The 24,771-nt window shown below is 47.1% G+C and overlaps 2 protein-coding genes across 4 annotated transcripts; one reads left to right on the top strand and one right to left on the bottom strand.

The window, feature by feature from the left end:
* The first annotated feature begins 2,436 nt into the window (after positions 1-2,436).
* Positions 2,437-15,722, top strand: LOC134015171 (noelin-like). Of its 3 annotated transcripts, none has more exons than XM_062454527.1 (6): positions 2,437-2,936; positions 7,040-7,189; positions 7,536-7,691; positions 9,337-9,556; positions 13,823-13,929; positions 14,133-15,721. In XM_062454527.1, exons 1-6 carry the CDS (start codon positions 2,871-2,873, stop codon positions 14,805-14,807), a joined length of 1,374 nt encoding a protein of 457 aa, XP_062310511.1. In that variant the 5' UTR covers positions 2,437-2,870; the 3' UTR covers positions 14,808-15,721. The 3 variants fall into 3 exon arrangements, with proteins under 3 accessions (XP_062310511.1, XP_062310512.1, XP_062310513.1); XM_062454529.1 differs by lacking the exon at positions 2,437-2,936 and adding an exon at positions 4,679-5,041 and having other exon boundaries at positions 14,133-15,722; XM_062454528.1 differs by lacking the exons at positions 9,337-9,556; positions 13,823-13,929; positions 14,133-15,721 and adding an exon at positions 8,188-8,949 and having other exon boundaries at positions 2,442-2,936.
* Positions 15,723-20,192: 4,470 nt separating this feature from the next.
* pierce1 (piercer of microtubule wall 1) lies at positions 20,193-23,148 on the bottom strand. Its single transcript, XM_062454586.1, has 3 exons — positions 22,952-23,148; positions 21,072-21,150; positions 20,193-20,478 (listed from the first exon to the last, which is right to left on the bottom strand). Exons 1-3 carry the CDS (start codon positions 23,080-23,082, stop codon positions 20,290-20,292), a joined length of 399 nt encoding a protein of 132 aa, XP_062310570.1. The 5' UTR covers positions 23,083-23,148; the 3' UTR covers positions 20,193-20,289.
* Between the last annotated feature and the right edge of the window lie 1,623 nt (positions 23,149-24,771).

Consider the following 24,771-nt stretch of genomic DNA (forward strand, 5'->3'; position numbering starts at 1 on the left):
TCCAATAAGAGAAGAGTTGATCAACACTTTAAGAGCCAGGGGATGCGCACGCAGTTTTGGGGTGGATAGGAACGGGTTAAAGAACCTTCTAGAATGTTCTAGAATGTTACATTTCATTTACATTTAGTCATTTAGCAGACGCTCTTATCCAGAGCGACTTACAGTAAGTACAGGGACATTCCCCCCGAGGCAAGTAGGGTGAAGTGCCTTGCCCAAGGACACAACGTCATTTGGCACGGCCGGGAATCGAACTGGCAGGGCGGGGGTCTGATCCTCATATTTGTCTATATAATGAGATGTCCAAGGAAATGTGAGTGCCTTTTGAACCTTCCGTGTATGTATGCTGCATCTGCGTTGCTGAATAAACCACCAAGCCATCTTGAGTTTTTGAAAGATATTCTGTCTCAGGCTCTATTTTTGATAATCCTTCTGGAAGACGTCAATTTCTTCAACATTAGTGAGAGCAATAAAGCATAATTTGTGTATGTGTGAGTGTGTGTATGTGTGTGTTTGTGTGTAAACATGCGTGCCCATCTGTGTGTAAGAAATAAAGAAGAATCCGCAAGAGACCGATCTGCTGAAACTCCCTGATATGTTTTTTACAGTGTGTGTTCATTAAAACGGGGAGTCAGGTGGCTGAGCGGTTAGGGAATTGGGCTAGTAATCTGAAGGTTTCCAGTTTGATTCCCGGCCGTGTCAAATGACGTTGTGTCCTTGGGCAAGGCACTTCACCCTACATGCCTCGGGGGGAATGTCCCTGTACTTACTGTAAGTCGCTCTGGATAAGAGCGTCTGCTAAATGACTAAATGTAAATGTAATGTAAAACGACAACCCTTTTGAAACAGTCTTCCCGGAGCAGCCAGGTAAGTACCTGGGCACTCACCCTCTAACTGCAGGTGATGAGAACGGGGGAGGAGCCAAAGAAATGGAACCATGATGGACAGGTACGCGGATCAATCAGACGCCTCCCTTCGGAGGTGACTGACAGCACACAGCCACGGCCCGAAGCCAGACCACCAATCAGAGGCCTGTGCAGCTGTGGGATCTCCACGTGAGTGGCTGTGAGATTGATGTGTCACCCAGGTGGTCTTTTATCATGACTCTGCAGAAACACACCGGTCCATTAAAGCCTGCGGGTCATAAACAGCTGTATAATTTATAGAGCGGGGTATAGCTTTGGCCTTTCGTGTCTGTGCTCTACCTGCAGGGAGCCGGGGGGAGGGGGGTGGGATGAATGAGAACTCCACGAGACACTGCATCTCAACACAGCTCAGAGGAGAGGGCACTGACACAGACATTAAGATAGACTGGAAGAAGGGTTTTGATTGTGTGAATTAATTCCTATTCGGAGAGAGAAAGAGAGTGAGAGAGAAGGGAGAGAGAGAGGGTGAGAGAGCGAGAGAGAGAGTGAGAAAAGAAGAGGAAGAGTGTGTGAGAGAGTGAAAAAGAGGAGAGGAAGAAAGAGAGAGGGAAACAGAGAGAGAGGGAAACAGAGAGAGAGGGAAACAGACAGAGAGAGAGAGTTTACTGCAGCAGTCCTGTGTGAAGCCTGACAGAAGCACACAATGGCATAAATCACTCAGTAATGGTGCATATTAAGCTATTCAGACAGGCAGACTGGCAGGGAGACCAGAGGGACCAGATGTATTAAAAGACCCCATCAAATGCTCAACATGGCTTTGATTTCCTTGCAAAGGAAGTATTAACATTTGAAAGTCCCCTGTTCACTTCACACCAGAGGAGTCTGACATATGGTTTTCCACCCAAAGTAAAAATCCTACAAAGTGAAGCGGCTGATCAAAGTGCATATCAGATGAGCCAGATAATACTTTTGACGTGGGAATCGCGGACATCACACAATGTCTTGTCTCCTGTTACTTACAGCAACAGTTCTCGTCTATAACATGTTATGTCCGTGTGTGAGAGTGTGTGTGAGTGTTTGAGTGTGTGTACTGCACGTGTGTGTTGGTGAAGAGTGCATGAGTGCGTGGATATGCGTGCATGCGTGTGCATAAGTGCGTGTGTGTGTGCATGTGTGTGTCCTAGCAGTCAGAATTAGCAGGAGAGTCGGAGTGATTCACCAGCGGCTGCGAGCCGGGGCATTGATCCCGTGCCGGAAGCACGATCATTCAGAGCCGTATCGATCCCGAAGGAAAACAGCAGCAGAACAGCCTGATTGTTGGCTATTGATCATATGAGAAAGCAGCTGGAATACAACATTTCCGTGTGTTAGTGTGTGTGTGTGTAGCAGTCCCTAACAGATACGCCACATCAAGAACGTTATTAGTTTAAAGCCGTTTGATATAGTGCTATCTTGATAGCTTATTGTGTCCTTCCCAACCACTAGGCGAGTCCTCGCTTAAATAGCAAGATGGTTTGGTTACAGATCACCCATCGCGCGCCTTTTCCCCGAGCCCACTATATCCTCCCTTGGCTTCCAACCACGCCCCGTTCTCCTCCAGGTTCTCGCCCCGCTACTCTCAATATCCGGTTTCAGCACCACGGACAGCTCAGCTCCTCCAATTCCCCGATTTTACCTCGCTCGCGCGCACAACCCCTGACCTTGTTTTATGGTGCCAACTTCTGACCATAGCTGGAGTTGGTGTTAGGGACTGCTTCATGTTAACCGCTGATCACGCCCGCGTCAGAGGCGGCTGAATGTGAGCGGCAGAGAGAGGGAAGGTTCTTCAGCACGAGCCAAGATGCGATAAAGATGCGCTGACGGTTCCTCACACACCACCTTATTATTTACCTTTTATGTTTTTCTGCTGACCGCTGCGAGGACGATTACAGGACGAAGAGGGCGCGAAGAAGAAGAGAATTCTGTGGCGAGAAACAGACTATCTACATGTGAAAGCACCGGACCGAGATGCAACCGACCAGCAAGATCCTCACTCTCAGCCTCCTCGTCCTGATGGGCACCGAACTCACCCAAGTAGGTTTTTAATAAACGCCATTTTACCCCAGTTCCACTACTCAGAGCCCGGAGTAGTGTGTTATCCCAAAGATTAGCCATATCAGTACTAGAGTGAGACTACAGCGCCAGCTACGGATTATGATGCGGCAATAATATCCTACAGGCAGACGTCCTCCTGGCAGAGATGATAACTCACAGCATATCAACTGTAGTGACCACATAGGCTGTAGATCAACCCTAAAGTCAGTTAGTTTTCTACTGCTAGATTATTTTACATGACAAAAGGGAGAAGAATCCCTTTACGTAGGCTGTGTGCCTATCAGTATGTGTCTAATATTGAAATTAATTAGTTGAATTAATTTCTTAGCATATGTAGACAACAGACGTTTGTTTATAACTAAATCCATACAATATTTCCATCCGCAGCAACTCATCTGATATCGTTATGTTGCAAATGCTGAGAGTGAAAAAAGGCTTGTATTCTAAATAAACCCATATTGTCCTTTAGTTGAATAATTTCTCTGAAGGAAGTTAGCCTAAAGGCCACCACAATAGTCTTGCTTTTACACGTATAAAACTTAACATGCTGGTTGCTGCCAATATCAAATTGACGCAATTGATTATCAAGTAATTCACCCCTTGTCTTCAAATGATTTGTGTTTGTGTAGTCAGGGCTTTAGTTCAGTCTACTCGTGTCCTATGATCCTCCGTCTACCTGCCCTCGACTTTGTATCCTTTTTTTCCCCATCATTAGTTCCCTTTTCTTTCAAATGAATAATTAACTTACATGATACCTATTAACTGGTGCTTTTGCAAGATTGTAACCATGCACACACTCAGTAACACAGCGCCCTCTGTTGGGCACTGCTGCGAAGCCTCATTTTATTCTAAGTGGTTACTGTTTTTTGATTAAACTCTCTCACACACGGACGATTTGAAGTGAATCGTACTTTGTGTTACCCTAATGAGTGATCCATCCATAACTTTTTAATTTCATCGTTTTATTTATTCATCCACAGTGAAACTGTGAAACCTCATCGCCAAAATGATTTTTTTACTTAGCTGTTCATCAATAATGGAACCAGTAGGCCTGTTGTGTATTTATGCGGAAGTCCTGGTATGCATCACTTAGGAACAGCAGAGTGCACCGCCTCAAATGCCGTGCCATAAAGAACTAATGTCTCTCTATTCACGGAAAGACTATAAATAGGCCGTTTTTTGTTCTAGAGACATTAGCCCGCATGACGTGTAATACCCGTTTCAGACGCTAGGTGGCACAATTGCCCTAAATACATGATAATACTAACTCATTGGTTGGAGCCTACCTGCTGCTGTCCACAGAGGGTGGACCGTGCGTAAAATACCTTGTTTAAACTGTGAGACTAAAGCAAGACTTTGCAATCGTTTGGCCAAATAAAAAATGTACAAATTAGACAATTGAAACATGCAGCATCTGGTAGTTTGTTTTGCTATTTGAAACGCTTGACATACATGTCACCTGGCCAATTATAATACCGTCTATGGTCTAGCAGGATCCATGCGTAAAACGACCATTCTATTGAATGAATATGACCAATTGGAGTTTCATGAATGACATTTTAAAATGTAACCGAGGCTTACTGGCCGCTTCTGCCGTGGCCGCATCACCGTAGTGTTTTCTGTCACTGTCACTGTGCGCCGGTGGGCGGGGCGTGGCAGAGGAGCACAGCGAATGAGAGTCAATTGAATCTTCTCGTATTTTGATCCCGAGTGAGATTTAGAGCGCAGTGGTTCACTATCTCCAGCCGCATTGGACCATTATCTTCGGCTTTAAGGTTAGGAGACCCTGCGCTGGGCTACCGAATATGGCAAATCAAAATCTCCACGCTGCCGCGGCCCCATCGGTGCACCAAATAACCAGCTTTGCGAATCACCCGGTTTGCCCGTCAAACTTAAGTGTACTATGAGGATTTTAGCGGGTAAAGAGAGCAGAGATGTCGGTGCCTATGTTGAAGATTGGAGTGGTGCTCAGCACCATGGCTATGATAACCAACTGGATGTCGCAAACGTTACCGGGCCTGGTGGGACTCAACATCACCAAGCTCTCGGTGGCGCCACCGGGGATACCGGATAGAATCACCGGAGTGAGTGACTGACAGCTAATACGTTATCAATACGAATATCATTATCTCAGTGTTTCGTTTGCTGCTTGTGAAACGGAGATGATCAGAGATCAGAATCATGAGTGTAATTAATATCTTAACAGAATTTAACAGCCAATACAGCATACTCTCAAGGATCACATGATGGTTAACCCTCGTGCTGCCTTCGGGTCACATGACCCAAAGGTTCATAACGAACCGTCATTGTGTTTACCCAATTTTACCCAATACAAAAACAAATTAAAATAATTTTCTTTTAACCTTTGCAATGTGGGGGGTCTGAGACAGCCCAACGGTTAAAAGAAAATGCTTCACTTTGTCTTTGTATGCGGTAAATCTGTCGCAATACGACGGTGGGTCACAATGACTGATGGGTCAGAATGACCCGAAGATAACACAAGGGTTAAAGGGAGGAATCCCTGCCCATCTAAACAAATCACTAAAGTAGTATTACTTCTTCCTATGAGAATGAAACGAGTAATCATTGTATGAATACAAGAATAATATACACTTCTTCTTAGGATACTACAATAATTAAAGTTGCTCTCTTTACTCTCTAGTATTTGTTGAATGAACTAATTGAACGATAGGGAGAATCGCCTCTAGAAAATTGACAAATCCTAGCTGTGTGATTGGCTGTGTTTCAACCCTGTGGTTCCCTGACACACTCCTGCCCTGAGCTCTGAAGTCATAACACAGTCACACAGAAGATGCTTCTGTCGAAAACAACAGACAGGGGGGAAACTGAACCCTCAACCTCTTGACCCGCAGTCTGACACTCCAACACAGAGCTATACCCAGCTATATAGTAGTGCTTTATCCTCTTGGATCAGATGGTTCAAAACCAAGATTAGAGGACTACGAGATCAGGAGCTCACGCCAACATTCTGTAACTACTCGTTAAAGCAATATTCAAATATGTGCATTGTCTTTTGATCTTTCCATTCGGGTTTCTAACGATCAGATTATTTTAGATTAGGGTGAGCGCACAGCAAGGTCCCACCACAGATGGGGGATGACGTAAGCAGGGCTCGTCATCTTGGAGTGGTTTATGTTACGTAACCCCCATTGGGAGAGGGATTCAGATTCCAACTGGCAGCTCGCTCAAACCTCCACCTATCCAATCAGAATCAGGCAGGGAACCTACCACCCAGTCAACTACTACCCAATCAGAGCCTGAGAGATTCAAACCCCCCCAATCAGAAACAGAGACATGAATCAATTATGTACGCAGTCAGATTTACCATTAGATTTGTATCCATCTCACACACCCACCTCCCACTTGTATCCACCTGTTAGAAACAACATCCTGTCAGCTGGTTCATCCTCCACATGTGTGTCTGCCAACCCGTCTGCCTGCCTGTCTGCCTGCCTGTCTCTCTGCCAGCCTACCCGTCTGTCTGCCAGCCTACCCGTCTGTCTGCCAGCCTGCAGACCTCCTAGTCTCTCAGCCAGCCTACATTTCTGTCTCTCAGCCAGCCTACCTGTCTGTCTCTCCGCCAGCCTACCTGTCTGTCTCTCCGCCAGCCTACCCGTCTGTCTGCCAGCCTGCAGACCTCCTAGTCTCTCAGCCAGCCTTCCTGTGTGTCTCTCAGCCAGCTTACCTGTCTGTCTCTCAGCCAGCCTACCTGTCTGTCTCTCAGCCAGCCTACCTGTCTGTCTGCCAGCCTGCAGACCTCCTAGTCTCTCAGCCAGCCTACCCGTCTGTCTGCCAGCCTGCAGACCTCCTAGTCTCTCAGCCAGCCTTCCTGTGTGTCTCTCAGCCAGCTTACCTGTCTGTCTCTCAGCCAGCCTACCTGTCTGTCTCTCAGCCAGCCTACCTGTCTGTCTGCCAGCCTGCAGACCTCCTAGTCTCTCAGCCAGCCTACCTGTCTGTCTGCCAGCCTGCAGACCTCCTAGTCTCTCAGCCAGCCTACCTGTGTGTCTCTCCGCCTGTCTCCCCGCCCCTACACACTTCTGCCGTCTCTCTTCCTGTCCCAGGTGCTGCCGGCCAATCCGGAGGAGTCGTGGCAGGTGTACAGCTCGGCCCAGGACACGGAGGGCCGGTGCGTGTGCACGGTGGTGGCGCCCCAGCAGACCATGTGCTCTCGGGACGCACGCACCAAGCAGCTCCGCCAGCTCCTGGAGAAGGTGAGCTCACCGCGTTGCCATGCCAACGCCACCGACCACTAGGAAACCCAACTAGCTACCAAACACCAGCATCACTAGAAACATGTCAATGACTTAGTTCCAGAACCTCTACAACAACTATGGAAGCCTTAACCTCAACCACCTGTAATATATAGTATTTCTAGTATCTGGGGAAGAAAACATATCCATGGACAATAACTCAAACACAATATACCCAGTGTTTTTGAGCACAGGAAGTGTCTGTAGCATGAGCCCATCGCTAATGGCGCACCAATAAACAAACAACCCAGAGAAACAACCGAACAAACTGCCCTCGTCTTAATGAATACCCCTTTTCCCCTCCCAGGTCCAGAACATGACCCAGTCCATCCAGGTCCTGGACCAGAGGACCCAGAGGGACCTGCAGTACGTGGAGAGGATGGAGCTGCAACTGAAGGGGCTGGAGACCAAGTTCAGACAGGTGGAGGAGAACCACAAGCAGAACATGGCCAGACAGTTCAAGGTAGGAGCTCTGCTGGACACCTCCGGTCTGTAAGGGCCTCTACTGGATCCTGCTGGCCTGTTTTACAAGACTCTGTGTCTGTATATGGTAGGAATGTCAAAGTGTGTCTTAGTTAGAGCTTGGCGCAGTGTAGCTGCAACACAGGAAGGGAACCAATCAAATTGACAGGAAATAAACAACAGTATTTTCAGTGACAGGTTGAAATGACTTGACTCAGTAGAAAACCATGTGCATTGTCAGTGAATGAGTATGCAGTAATACAGTATACCCATTTAGAGACATGATTATGGTGATCCAAGCATTTCATGTGTGTGTGTGTGTGTGGTGTGTGTGTATGTGTGTGTGTGGTGTTTGTGTGTGTGTGTGGTGGGTGTGTATGTGTGGCGGGTGTGTGCGTGTGGTGTGTGTGGTGTGCCTGCATGTGTGTGTGTGTGTGTGTGTGTAGACAGGTGAGAGTCAGGTAACGCTCAACGGTGTCTCGTCTTCTTGCTTGCAGGGCTAACGTTAGGAAGGGTTAACAGAGCCACAGACTGAAGATGCTCAGCCACCCAGTCTCACCCCGCACCCTGAATATCACCCCCCGCACCCTGAATATCACGCCCCGCTCCCTGAATATCACGCCCCGCTCCCTGAATATCACGCCCCGCTCCCTGAATATCACGCCCCGCTCCCTGAATATCACGCCCCGCTCCCTGAATATCACGCCCCGCACCCTGAATATCACGCCCTGCACTTCAGTTGCCTTAGCACTTCTCTCACCCTTAGACCCCCACAAACACCTTCTCTCTCTCTCTCTCTCTCTCTCTCTCTCTCTCTCTCTCTCTCTCTCTCTCTCTCTCTCTCTCTCTCTCTCTCTCTCTCTCTCTCTCTCTCTCTCTCTCTCTCTCTCTCTCTCTCTCTCTCTCTCTCTCTCTCTCTCTCTCTCTCTCTCTCTCTCTCTCTCTCTCTCTCTCTCTCTCTCTCTCTCTCTCTCTCTCTCTCTCTCTCTCTCTCTCTCTCTCTCTCTCTCACACACTCACTCGTTCGTTCACTCTCTCGCTCTCTCTTTGCCTGTTTTTCTTGCCCTCTCCTCTCTCTCTCCTCTCTCTCTCTCTGCATGTCACTCCACTCCAGAGTTTTCCTCTTTCTCTGATTCTGTTCTCACCCACGCCCCCATCAGTCCCGTCTGCATTTACACCCTGACGACCAAGGAAACGATGTATGTGACATGAAGCATGTAACCTGCATCTTGAAGGTTGAAATAAAAAGCTTTAAAGTGCTGGTGTGCTGGGGCCTCTGTCTCTGTGGTTCTGTAAGCCGCTAGGCTCACTCCATACAAACCCACCCAGGCAGACAGACAGGCAGACAGGCAGACAGGCAGGCAGGCAGGCAGGCAGGCAGGCAGGCAGGCTAGCAGACAGACAGACATGCAGGCAGACAGGCAGGCTAGCAGGCAGACAGGCAGGGAAGCAGGCAGGCAGGAAGAAAGACAGGTTGTCACAGAAAGGCAGACAGACAGGCCAGGATCAATGTAGGGAAGACAGGTGTGCTTCAACTACCATACCTACTATGCTCTCCTGCGTGCATATACATATTTATATATGTATATTATATATACATATACCTATCTACAGTATGACTGAACCAGCCTATTCTGACCCTGCAGGCCATAAAAGCCAAAATGGAGGAGATTAGGCCGTTGATCCCAGTGCTGGAGGAGTACAAAGCGGATGCCCAGTTGGTTGTGCAGTTTAAGGAGGAGGTCCAGAATGTGACGGGGCTGCTGGGAGCGCTGCAGGAGGAGGTCGGCACCTACGACTACGACGAGCTGCACTCCAGAGTCACTAGTCTGGAGAACAGACTGAGGGCTTGCATGCAAAAATTAGGTAGGCTCAGAGAAGACACGCACTCGTGGAACACACAGAGAATACACACACACACATGTGGAACACACACACACGTGGAACACACACACACGTGGAACACACACACGTGGAACACACACATGTGGAACACACACACACACACACATGTGGAACACACACATGTGGAACACACTCATGGAACACATACACACAGTATGGAAAACATAGAACACACACACGTCGACCCCACACAGTCTTTCTCTTGTAGTACAAAAGAGCAAATTTAAGAGAAACGAGTTAATATTCCCCGTTCTATATTTAGTTAATTTGCAGCCATGCTGCGTGATCCAGCAATAGCACTTTGAACGGAGCTTTTTTGACCGAATATAGTGACGAATAGGTAAATACTTTATTGTCACTGTATAGACTACGATACAACGATATTTGTTTGGCAACTCTCAGACAGCAACAACATCATCATTTAAACATAAACCTCTGAAAGGAATTTAATTATTAAGATAAATATAACAATTTATTATAAACAGAGCACACAATGTAGACAAAATTGCACATTAAATGCTATGGAATCCGGTCCTTTCCTCAGTTACTTCAGTTGCTTGTAGCCTAGGATATGTAGGCTACAAGCAACTGAAGTAGACTACGATGGAGGGTACTCACCAGTCCAAGGCGCCAGGTGAACGGTGCGTCGTAGTTCATTAACAACTCCGGTATCTTGTCAAATACAAGTTAGTCCAACAGAACTTGTCACATCGATCGTTTTCTTGGTTACACAACTATATTATAAAAAAATAACTAAATGGTTTAAGCCTTTACATTTAAGATATTATACACGACGGGACAACGGGCAAAAAGATTTTTGTTAGCTTCCTGGAACGCTAAAACCTTTTACCGATATTGCATTACTAATGCACATGCGCTGTTAATAATTATAGACACTTCTATAAAACCAACAAATTGAAAACATACTATATGTAGGTTAAATACTTTAAACACAACATTATTGCTGAATTATGATTTACTTATCACAACAGAATAAACAATAGCAAAATATTTAATAAATATTATTTAGTTATTAGCAACAACAACAAATCTAATGAATTTGTCTTACAAAGAACACACACACTTCCTCTCCTAGCTAGATATTGCTGGGCGAAATCAAAGGCTACCATGTCACTTTGGGATTGTAGTAGTTGATCATCAATTGACTGGGATTACGTTCCGATAATGTAATCTCATTATGCGTATACTACATGTGTCCGTTCAGATTGACCTCTCAGAAATGAGCGTTGAGATTAAAGGTTTCGCAACCACAACTGGAGCTTCAATTTACGGCTAAAAATAGTCCACAGGATTATGGCATCCCGCAGAATTGCCCCCCTGCTGTAATCCGAGTTTCATGAAGGGTTTTATACAGTTATCCACAGGGAAGCCGAGTCTACATGACATAGTGGGGGTTTTACATGATCCCCCATTCCCCAACACTGACACACTCAAACACACACACACACACTCACACAGAGACACTCACTCACTCACTGACACACTCAAACACACACACTCACACAGAGACACTCACTCACTGACACACTCAAACACTCACACTCACACAGAGACACTCACTCACTCACTGACACACTCAAACACACACACTCACACAGAGACACTCACTCACTGACACACTCAAACACTCACACTCACACAGAGACACTCACTCACTCACTGACACACTCAAACACACACTCACACAGAGACACTCACTCACTCACTGACACACTCAAACACACACACTCACACTCACACAGAGACACTCACTCACTCACTGACACACTCAAACACACACACTCACACAGAGACACTCACTCACTCACTGACACACTCAAACACACACACTCACACAGAGACACTCACTCACTCACTGACACACTCAAACACACACACTCACACAGAGACACTCACTCACTCACTGACACACTCAAACACACACACTCACACTCACACAGAGACACTCACTCACTCACTGACACACTCAAACACACACACTCACACAGAGACACTCACTCACTCACTGACACACTCAAACACACACACTCACACAGAGACACTCACTCACTCACTGACACACTCAAACACACACACTCACACAGAGACACTCACTCACTCACTGACACACTCAAACACACACACTCACACAGAGACACTCACTCACTCACTGACACACTCAAACACTCACACTCACACAGAGACACTCACTCACTCACTGACACACTCAAACACACACACTCACACAGAGACACTCACTCACTCACTGACACACTCAAACACACACACTCACACAGAGACACTCACTCACTCACTGACACACTCAAACACACACACTCACACAGAGACACTCACTCACTCACTGACACACTCAAACACTCACACTCACACAGAGACACTCACTCACTCACTGACACACTCAAACACTCACACTCACACAGAGACACTCACTCACTCACTGACACACTCAAACACTCACACTCACACAGAGACACTCACTCACTCACTGACACACTCAAACACACACACTCACACAGAGACACTCACTCACTCACTGACACACTCAAACACACACACTCACACAGAGACACTCACTCACTCACTGACACACTCAAACACACACACTCACACAGAGACACTCACTCACTCACTGACACACTCAAACACTCACACTCACACAGAGACACTCACTCACTCACTGACACACTCAAACACACACACTCACACAGAGACACTCACTCACTCACTGACACACTCAAACACACACACTCACACAGAGACACTCACTCACTCACTGACACACTCAAACACACACACTCACACAGAGACACTCACTCACTCACTGACTCACCCACACACACACACTCACACAGAGACACTCACTCACTCACTGACACACTCAAACACACACACTCACACAGAGACACTCACTCACTCACTGACTCACCCACACACACACACACACACACACACACCCCACATCCCACATTCATTCTCACACAGTCAACCCCCACTCTCAGACACACCCCTACTCACTCTCCCCCCCCCCCCCCCCCACACACACACACACACGACCGCCACTGTGGGGCTCATTCCCCACCTGTCTGTGATGCGTTTCCTGTCACATGGCAGAAGCGACGTTGTGTCCTTATGGCATTCAGAGCTCCCAGGAGGCCGAGCAGGTGACAGGGGCTTGGCGCTCGGTAGCTCGGCTGCGTGTCTTCAAGACGTCACGGCGGAGCCCCTTCCGCGGGTTTCATCCCATCCATGTGATTCATCCCATCCATGTGATTCATCCCATCCATGTGATTCATCCCATCCATGTGATTCATCCCATCCATGTGATTCATTCCATCCATGTTATTCATCCCATCCATTTGATTCATCCCATCCATGTGATTCATCCCATCCATGTGATTCATCCTATCCATTTGATTCATCCCATCCATGTGATTCATCCCGTCCATGTGATTCATGTCCTCCAGCAGACTGGCTGAACACTCAGTACAGTCTGGGAGGTGGGACGTGATGGCTGGACTCCAGAGTGTGCAGGGATTGAGGATGGAGGGATGAGGGGATGAAGGGATAGATGGGTGAGAGGATGGAGGGATGAGGGGATGGAGGGGTGAGAGGATGGAGGGATGAAGGGTAAGAGGATGGAGGGATGAGGGTATTAAGAGATGAAAGGGTGAGAGGATGGAGGGATGAGGGTATTGAGAGATGAAAGGGTAAGAGGATGGAGGGATGAAGGGATGGGGGATGGAGGGGTGAGAGGATGGAGGGATGAAGGGTGAGAGGATGGAGGTATGAGGGGATGAAGGGATGGGGGATGGAGGGGTGAGAGGATGGAGGGATGAAGGGATGAAGGGTGAGAGGATGGAGGTATGAGGGGATGAAGGGATGGGGGGATGGAGGGGTGAGAGGATGGAGGGATGAAGGGATGAAGGGTGAGAGGATAGAGGTATGAGGTGATGGAAGGGTGGATGCGGGACAAGAAGAGCATTCGTATAAAAGTTGAAGGGGCTCTGTGCATTATTCATGCCTGCGATCATTAATTCAGGAGGTTAAAAGGAGAATGCTGTAGCTAGGAGTCCTTCAACTGGGACACCTCTGATTCCAACTTGACACGCACGCACACACACACGCATACATGCACACACACATTCACATGCACGCACACACAGATGTCCTGAATGGCGACTTAGATTTGGTCTCTGGCTGTTGCAGCATGTGGAAAACTGACAGGGATCAGCGAGCCAATCACCATCAAGACGTCAGGGTCACGGTTCGGCTCCTGGATGACGGACCCTCTTGCCCCAGAAGACGACACCAGGGTACGTAGGGCATGCTCACACACACACACACACACACACACACACACACACACATCTGCACAAGTCTGGTGACCAAAATGGACAAGAGTCACGTTTTGATTTTTCTTCCTCTCTCTCTCTTTCTCTCCATCTCTCTCCACTTCTCTCTCTACCTCCCTCTCTCCTCCTCTGTCTGTGTCTACCGCACACAAACAAACCTACAGGTGTGGTACATGGACGGTTACCACAACAACCGCTTTGTACGCGAGTACAGCTCCATGTATGACTTCATGAACTCAGACAACTTCACGTCCCACCGGCTGCCCCACCCGTGGTCCGGTACCGGACAGGTGGTCTACAACGGCTCCATCTACTTCAACAAGTTCCAGAGCCACACCATCATCAAGTTCGACTTCAAGACGTCAGTCATCAGCCGCTCTCGTCAGCTGGACTACGCCGGCTACAACAACATGTACCACTACTCCTGGGGCGGGCACTCGGACATCGACCTCATGGTGGACGAAGGCGGGCTCTGGGCCGTCTACGCCACCAATCAGAACGCGGGGAACATCGTGATCAGCAAGCTGAACCCCAACTCGCTCCAGATCGTCCAATCGTGGACCACCAACCACCCGAAGAGGAGCGCCGGCGAGGCCTTCATGATCTGCGGGACGCTGTACGTCACCAACGGTTACTCCGGGGGCACCAAGGTGTACTACGCCTACTCCACCAACTCCTCCACCTACGAGTACATGGACATCCCGTTCCAGAACAGGTACTCGCACATATCAATGCTGGACTACAACCCTCGCGACCGCACCCTCTACGCCTGGAACAACGGGCACCAGGTGCTCTACAACGTCACGCTCTTCCACCTCATACGCGGCGAGGCCCAGTAGGACGACGCCCTCGCCGCCTGGACGGGGAAACGTCCCCAGACGGAAGCGTCCGATTGGTCCGCGGAGGCCCGCGAGCCGACGTGGCGAAAAACCGCAGACGTCTCGACGCGTTCCGTCTTTCTACGTTCCCCCGTCCGCCGAGACGCGCTCGCGCCGGGGGGCGGAGCCTCTACCTCCATCTGTGGGTTCTTCTCAACACCGTCGCTGCTGCTTCCTCTTCCTGTCTCCTTCCTGGTTAGGTCATTGGGCTCTCACGGGCCGGAGGGGCGGGGACAAGGAGACGAGGGGAAGGACGTGTCTGTTGACAATTGAGACCCACCCCTTTTGGCTCTGTCTCCAGGTGTCAGCTACTCTGGCCAAGGAATCTCCCTACTGGACACACACACACACACTTACACACACACGCAAATACAGACACATACACACCCACCCATGCACTCTCAAACAAAGACACACAGACATCTGATAGTGGAGCCACATAAACAAACAGCCTATGTTACATGATAACAGTAATAAAGTATGTATCGATATGTCACGTATAGAGGATATCTTAAACAGAGCGTATGAGCAGGCATTTATTAGTTTTAGATGACTTAGTACGAGTCTCTCAATGATTGTGTTTCTATGGAATTACCTAGTCTGACTTTTTTTTTTTCCATGACAGAGAACTTGTGCAGCTTACTGTGTTTTAGTTTAAGATTGATTAACTTTAGGAATAGACAAGAGTTCTGGCTTCCTCATTTGGTGTGGTGTCTGGTCCTCGTCTGGACTGAGGCTAGGAAGGGAAAGGGGGATGGGGGAGGGAGAGGGGGAAGGAGAGGGGGGAGGAGAGGGGGGAGGGGGGAGAGGCACTGCAGAGTCACGTCTCCTGTCCAACTCTATGTATTAATAACACACACACACACACAGATACACATGCACACACACAGACACACACACACAAACCATAGCCACACACATTTACATTTAGTCATTTAGCAAACGCTCTTATCCAGATCGACTTACAGTAAGTACAGGGACATTCCCCCGAGGCAAGTAGGGTGAAGTGCCTTGCCCAAGGACACAACGTCATTTGGCACGGCCGGGAATCGAACTGGCAACCTTCAGATTACTAGTCCGATTCCCTAACCGCTTTCCTTGCCCAAGGACACAACGTCATTTGTCACGGCCGGGAATCGAACTGGCAACCTTCAGATTACTAGTCCGATTCCCTAACCGCTCAGCCACCTGACTCCCCACCCACCCACATACACATAGCAAATGCAGACAGATGCATGCAGTGCGCACACACACTCACACGTTCCTTGTATCTGGGAACAGCTAATAAGGAGATGAAGGCGATGACTGTTGGACGCCGCCTAGTTGCGTCTGTGATTGTACCCGTGTGGAGTTAATCTCTCTTTTTTTCTACTCGTTTTTTGCATGACCCTTCTTTTTTCATTAACTTTTTTTATTTTCTCGGGGTGTGTTCTGGTTTGTAGGGGGCTAGTCTAGTGCAGAGGGAGTAGCCGGGGGTGGGGGGGTGGGGTCTACTGGTTTGTAATGGTCTAGTCTAGGTTGCCGTGTCTTCACGTGTTCACTTCAGTGTTCATCAGAGCCACGTCAAATAGTAGTTGAAATCCTTTCACATCCTGGATCGTTTGCTTCCAGCTGGAACGCCAAATGTCCCGGCTTCTCCATTTTGTTGGCTTCATTTCCCCAGACATGCTCAAGCGAGCAGAACACGGGAATGGATTTCAAGTACGTTTTGTCCCGGGCCTGGTGTTTGACAGCTACTCTGCTGGCCTGCTGATAGCTTTTAGCCTGTCTATGTCTCTCTAGAGAGCACTGTACTTTCCTCAAAACACCTGTCTCTCTCTCTCTCTTGCCCATATAGGTCAGTCTGACTGAAAAGCTCTGTGAATCAAAAGAGAATGTACCTGACAATGTACCCAACAGGTGGAGACGTATCTATGGGCTGTTTTATACTGTTCGTTCAGACATCAGTCTGTCTGTCTGTCTGCCTTTCAGAGAGAGGCTAAAGACATGTTTCTTCTGTCTTGCTTGCAAACTGTTTGTGTTGTATCTGCAATAACATTCATAATAATAAACACGATCTTTCTTTTACGAGCGTGTGGCCTGTATGCTTGGGGGTTATTGTTAAGCGTTATTTACTATTCCATGTCCTTTTGCCTCATGTCTTAAATAAAGATATACATTTACATTTGCATTTAGTCATTTAGCAGACGCTCTTATCCAGAGCGACTTACAGTAAGTACAGGGACATTCTCCCCGAGGCAAGTAGGGTGAAGTGCCTTGCCCAAGGACACAACGTCATTCGGCCTGGCGGGGAATCGAACCGGCAACCTTCAGATTACTAGCCCGATTCCATAACTGCTCAGCCACCTGACTCCCTTATAGATGTAGATATAGATGTCCACCAGTGCTCAGTCCACTTTTGGATTCAGGTGATTATTTCTGTATACGATGATCATGAGTGTTTTGACCGGTACTGACCGGTACTGACCAGTACTGACCGGTTCTGAACGGTTTTTCTGCCACCGTGTTTCTCCATCTGCCTCGCCGTGGTCCTGATGGCAAGTAACCAGGTAACGTGTTGGCGTGGCGACGTGTGGGAGGCTGTCTCTGTGACTGGGACCTCTGAGCTGCATCTTCCACACCTCTGATAATGGGTCTCACGGAGAGAGCATCTGCTGCTGATGCTATTTACACCTCCTCTCCCCGCCCGCCCCTCCACCCGGTTACTCACCCCTCGTCACCTATTCCTCACCTCATCCCCTCCTCCTATTCATCACCTCCTCACTGCCCTATCCACCCCGTGCCTCCCCTCCTCCCCGTTCCTCTCCTCCTCCTTGACTGTGTGCCCCTTTATCCCCTCCTTACTTCATCACTCCCATCGCCATGGCGTCAGCGGGTATGGAGTCCTCCACGCTTGTGGAGAAGATCAGACTGCAGTTAGAAGACCCACCCTGGGGCTTGTCACACACACACACATTCACTCACACACATTAACACACACACATTCACACACACACATTCACTCTTGTTGAAGTCGTGGTGTATTGTCTGAATGGACGGCCCATCTGTGCGGAGTCACACTGACTTCCTGTGTTAGAGGAAGCAGGTGACAGCTGAGAAGAATAAGTCCTGTTTGATCCTCTGCTACCGGGGAGAGCAGCGTAATCTGCTTGATCTACACAGTTGGAAAGACAAGCCCATGTGATAGGAGAGACCATCTTCGCCTGAGAGCTCTACACTGAAGAGGAGAGACCATCATAGACTGGTAGACATCTATACTTAAAGAGAGACCAGTTTAGCCTTACTAGAGCAATATCTACACTACAGGACAGACCATCTTTGCTTTCCTAGAAAGATACCTACACTAGGAGAGACCAGCTCAGCCTGACTAGAGAGAGAGGCAGAGGGGCATAAGAGGAACTGGGAAGTCTGTCACCATGCCAACGTGCTGCTGAGAGGGTCGTGTATAGCTCCCTGCTCGCCATATGCCCGTCCTCAGGCCCTGGCACCCTGCAGGGTCCAGCCTGTAGACCTGGCGGGGGGGCAGGAAATAACCTCATCACAGTCATCAACCATCTGAACATAAACCATGTCAACAAGAAAGATAATATACAGCATCATAGACCAAAGAAGAGCTTATGAATAATGAGAAGTTAAATATTAATGTAAACAAAATATTTCCAGAGATTTGGTTTGTTTGAGGTTGTTAGTGTTTCTGTGTGAGAGAGAGACTATATGTGTGTGTGCCTGTGTGTGTGAGTTTGTGTGCATGTACGACTGATACAGATCCATTTCTTCCACACTGTCAAGAAATGTACAGAATAAAACTGCTCATCTATAACAACCTAACTGAAAAAACTTCTCCACAGCATGTCTACCTACCCTGCATTCCTCTCCCTCGGAGATTCACGTTTGGCTCAGCAATGCCTGTAGGGCGGAACCAGGGTCATGAATATTTAACCGGTTTTCAGGAGGAACTGGGAAGCTTCCAGAACACTGAGTGAAGACAGACACTGTGAGGTTTCTCAAGTTCTTTCTTCAGAACACTGGAGATGAGCACTGGGTAAAAGAGGTTTCACAGAGCCTGGTAGCTGAGATGTGGTCACTGTGCGCTGTGGCTTGGAAATACAGACCACTCCTTGACTCTGACCACTGGAATACTGTTAAAACTCTGCACTTATGATCATTGATCTTCTGCTGTACTACTATATATATATATATGCACTATTTGTATGTCGCTTTGGATTGAAACGTCTTCTAAATTAATACATTGCAAATTGTAAATGTAAAACACAGATGCATTGACTGTTCTAGCATGGGTCAGATTCTATACGTCTCATTTTCACTCAAAGGTGAGATTAGAGAGAGTGTGTTTAAGAGGCCGTACGCACAGACCAGTCCTCTTAAACCTATCACACAGTCCTCTGTAGTTGTTTATGAACACTGGCTATAAAAAAAAAATCGTTCACAGTTTTGTCTTTAGTGGAACAGATTGGCATGTGTGTTGTTTTCACTAATTCCCAGAGCTGGGGGGAGGGGAGAGGGGTATTAGTGGGAGGGGGCAGAGGGGTGGTGTGTGTGGGGGGGTGGGGGGTGGGGTGGGAGGTGCTCTGAGACATTTCAGATCATCACAGCGAGGGGGACAAGCCAACTGTCCATCTGCCTCAGTACCGAACTGTCTCTCTCTCCCTCTCACACACATACACACACACACTATGTACAGTATATCATATCCCTCTAACAACCAGATCATACGAAGCCTTGCATCAGGGACTCCAGCCTTGGGTTAAACAGTTTCCTAGCAACCGCAACCGCTGCAAGACAATATTTGGAGAAGTGTGTGTTGTCAAGCTGACCTAGTTACCCTGCATAGGAAACGTGTGGAGGTTCTGGAACCTTGAGGACAGCTAAAACCCAAGATGGGATGTCTGATGGAATACCAAAGCGTCAAAATTATCTTCCTGTGTTGCACGAACAGAGGTGTGAGACTATGAGTGGGTGAGAATGAGATGGAGAGAAATAGAAAGTGTGAGAAAGGGACAGAGGGAGGGAAAGAGAGAGAGAGAGGCTCTTGACTGTTGCTAGAGCCGCATCTCTCCAGTCTCTGGTAGTACTGAGGCCACACTGCTCTGAAATCTGTTGTTGTAGCGCCACCTGGTGACCAACACCAGTCAGGACCTTAGGAATCTGCCATGCTTAGATACCAGTGGTCACAATGTAGGCTACACAAGGTTTCACAACCACTGTATATTAACACTGAAATAACAACATATTTGCAATGACAAATGACAAAGTAGCCTAATGAGAATCATGGACCCTTGATGAAGTGTTCAAACACACAGAATAACAAGGTCTGAAACAACAGTGCCCGATTACAGAAGATGTTTTAATCAAATGGGAACAGTCAATCACATAGAAATACAAAAAGAGATGCTGGACAGAGAGCAGGCAGGCTGCAGGGTCCTCAGACAGCGGGTCCGGTGGCCTGGTTCTTGAAGCAGTGCTGGAAGTTCAACCTGTCGTGGAAAATGGCGACGTTGTCAGGGCCAACCACGCGACTCTTCTCCGGTGATGTGTTGAAGCCGTTGTCCCGGAACATCCCACTCTTCTGCATGTGATCCGAGAACTTCCTCAAAGTCCCATGAAACCTCGTCTGGATGAAAAAGGATCCATTGTTATTTTTTTGTTGTTGATTTTTTCCATTCCTGATTTACCACAATATGCAGACCGATCAGCCATACCATCATGACCACCTGCTTTTGCCACCAAAACAGCCCTGACCAGTCGAGGCATGCTAGACCTCTGAAGTTGTGCTGTGGTCTCTGGCACCAGGAGACATTAGCAGCAGATCCTTTAAGTCCTGTAAGTTGTGAGGTGGGGCCTCCATGGATCAGACTTGTTTGTCCAGCACATCCCACAGATGCTCAACTGGATTGAGATCTGGGGAATTTGAACTCGTTGTGATCCTCAAACCATTCCTGAACCATTTTTGGTTTGTGGCAGAGCATATTATTCTGGGGTAATAATGTTATGGCTGATCGGTGTATATATTCGTTAAAGGATAAAGAAAGAGCTTTTTTAATAACTGAGGATGCGGCCGATAAATATGATTTTCTTAATTTAAACTGTGAGGGACAGATTTGCAGTTTTCAAAAAGTGTATACAGTATTGTACATAATGTAGGATATACCTACGCATTTGTTAGTATATTAGTAGCGTCTTTAGTAGCTTAGCCTAATAGTTTACCGGCATTTCATGGACAGTGGGCCTCTTGCTTCCGTAGATTTGGTTGGATGTTTGATATAAGGGATGGATGGTCTTCTTACTGAAATAGTAACTGACTCGTTACTTGACCATCTTGTGGGAAATGTGAACACTTTCTTAAACATAGTGTGGTACATACACAAACATACACACGCACGCACACAGGCCTACAGTACTGTAATGGGTTGGTTTTCTTCCGAAAGTTTGCAAGAAAGTTGATAACGTTTCCGGTGTTGTATCACCCGATGCATGACTCTCTGGATCGGCACCCCCTCGCAGAAGCGAGTGCAAATCAAAGAGTGAAGGATTTCGTCTTGATATCGCAACCAAACGAAGGGGAGACAGAAGTCTCTCATTATACTTTCTTTGTTATAGAATTCAAGAGAAGAATGTCGGTTATCTGTGTAAATATCACATGCTAATTTCAACACAAAATCCTTAAAATTTGTAATTCAAACAGTATAGTAACGAACGCAAACCAACATTCTTGCTCCACGACATTGCATTCTGAGGAAATTACAGTAAGAATCATTTGATGCTGGGATATACAGAACAGACAATAGAGGGGGGTGCATTTCACGACAGGCTTAATGCACCCCCTGCTAACCCTGACTAGGAAAGTGTTACATGCCTGAAACTTACTGTGCTTACTCATACTAGTGCCCTAAGTGTACAGTAAGAATCATTTGATGCTGGGATATACAGAACAGGCAATAGAGGGGGTGCATTTCACGACAGGCTTGTTGTATTCCTTCTTGCCATGAAATGCACCCCCTGCTAACCCTAACTAGGAAACTGTCACATGCCTGAAACTTACTGTGCTTACTCATACTAGTGCCCTCAGTGTACAGTAAGAATCATTTGATGCTGGGATATACAGAACAGGCAATAGAGGGGGTGCATTTCACGACAGGCTTGTTGTATTCCTTCTTGCCATGAAATGCACCCCCTGCTAACCCTAACTAGGAAAGTGTCACATGCCTGAAACTTACTGTGCTTACTCATACTAGTGCCCTCATTGTACAGTAAGAATCATTTGATGCTGGGATATACAGAACAGACAATAGAGGGGGGTGCATTTCACGACAGGCTTGTTGAATTCCTTCTTGCCATGAAATGCACCCCCTGCTAACTCTGACTAGGAAAGTGTCACATGCCTGAAACTTACTGTGGTTACTCATACTAGTGCCCTCAGTGTACGGTAAGAATCATTTGATGCTGGGATATACAGAACAGACAATAGAGGGGGGTGCATTTCACGACAGGCTTGTTGTATTCCTTCTTGCCATGAAATGCACCCCCTGCTAACTTTGACTAGGAAAGTGTCACATGCCTGAAACTTACTGTGGTTACTCTGGGATATGCTGGGATATACAGAACAGATAATAGAGGGGGGTGCATTTCAAGACTTGAAGGCTTGTTGTATTCTGGATCAGAAGGCTGTTGTTTACGACCTGTCTGAGTAACCCACCATACGCGCAGGCTAAATGCATTAAAATGGCATGCCTTTGAACCTATACATTAGTATGAAGAGCCATGTGAAATACTTTGAACCTGCTACACAAAATACATTTCCTTTGGTAATCATACTGGGGTATATTTCCTCAGAATGCGATGTCGTAGAGCAAGAATGTTGGTTCGCGTTCGTTACTATACGGTTTGAATGACGAATTTGAAGGATTTTGTGTTGAAAATAGCATCTGATATTTACACAGATAACCGACATTCTTCTCTTGAATTCTGTAACAAAGAAAGTATAATGAGACTTCTGTCTCCCCTTCGTTTGGTTGCGATATCGGTGCCAATCCACAGAGTCATGCATCGGGTGATACAACACCGGTATCGAGACCTCGCCGACTCACCTGTAACCATGAAAACAATCAGGATTGTTGAACCGTGTGGGAAGATTTGGGTTAACTCTGTAAACATCACTGGTTTTCCGAGTTTCCTCTGGCGGAATCGGATGACTTTCCACGTCGTTCTCCGTGTCCATAATTAAAAAAACACACAGATACAATATAGCCCGAACTGCAGTCGCGTTCAATGGAATGTGGTTACTACAAACACTACCGTTACCAACGACGTGACGTCATTCAGATAATACATTTTGCAGCTACATTTACAGCTAATTAGATATTCAAATGTGAAATAAATTAGTCTACGACACATATAATTTATGAACATATTTTATTTTGCTATTGTTATATAGTATACACAGAGACTCGGAATAACATTTAATAACATGCACCCCTCAAACACATTTTTTGTAACGATGCAAACAAAGCACGGTATTTTTCAATGTGATAAAATTCATAACATTTCTACAACTCGGGAACAACACATAAACACTCAAACTAAATTATACTCGGACTTGTATTCAGAATCTCAAGTGACTCCCTGTTTCATCCAACGGGCCTCCTGGTGAACGATTCCCAGATGACTCCATGATGACTCCCAAGTGAAGACGGCTCCAGCCACAGAGCATTATTACTCACGGTACGAGTTTGACGCTGTCCCAGCGCGTACCAAAAGTAATAATGAACCGTGAAGCAGGCAACGCTCTCCTCCTGTCTTCGTGCTCTCGCCTTCCTCACACAGGAGGATGTGCAGAGACAGAAGGCAGACCGCAGGAGTGGTGTTGACACAAGAAGTCATAACTTGCCTATGAAGACGTATAACATCCGGCAGGCCTCCCTCCCAATAGGCTACATGAATAAAATTAAAAAAAACTAAACATGCAGGTAAATAAAAAGGTAAAACATTCTCATCCAGTTAATAAATTATGGCACAACTTGCCCTGAGAGGACTAAATACATTAATTTAGATCACTTACATTCAGATCATTAAAATGGAAAATCAACTTAGGTATTTTACTCTGGCGGAAAGCAAGGAGGCGTTTGGCGTCAGAGCCTGTGCTGTGATTCAGCGTGAGGCTGACTTAGCACACAGGCTTGCAGGAAGGCTAACTTCTGTTACTGGCAGGTACTGATTACACTGCAGGGAACCCCAGAAAGCTGCATGAGGTCACAGGAACAGTCACTTCTCACGTTAACCAGAGCCACTGGCGGTAGTTTAGAATTCTACACTGGAAACTGACGAATTAGGAGTCGCTTGAGTCACTAAAGATGTGCACCACCCTGGCTGACCTGCAGAGGGCGCTGTCTGCATTAGGACGGCTGTATGAGAGGTTCTAGGGTGGTGTTACTCCTGGATCAAACTGCCAGCAGGTCGGCTGGATCATGTGATTGCATTAGTGGTCATTTATCATACTATGCTGGGTGAGATAGAGAGAGAGCTGGAATCTTAGAAGATGAACATTCAGTTAAAGATACACATCTTACACACCTCACACATTTCCAATCAATACGATCAATACTTAGACATTCTTCTAAATGTCCATGATTTTAGTGTAACTTCTCATGAAATCTTTTCCTATAGAAACTGGTTACAAAAATGTTACACAAACGTCAAAAACTTCAAATCAAAGTTAACAACATGTAGGAAGGTACATGACACTACATGCTGTGAAATCCCAACTTCCAAAATGATAATCAGGAACTCTTGAGGGAAGAATCAAAGCCTGTTGTTGATGGGTCCCATAGCCTACATACTTACAGGATAAGGCTCTGTTTCTGGGTTGCAATCCCCTTCTAGAACTCGCTCTTTGCAAAAAGTTCTTCTT

Source organism: Osmerus eperlanus, chromosome 28 (genome assembly GCF_963692335.1).
Source record: "Osmerus eperlanus chromosome 28, fOsmEpe2.1, whole genome shotgun sequence".
NCBI lineage: Eukaryota > Metazoa > Chordata > Actinopteri > Osmeriformes > Osmeridae > Osmerus > Osmerus eperlanus.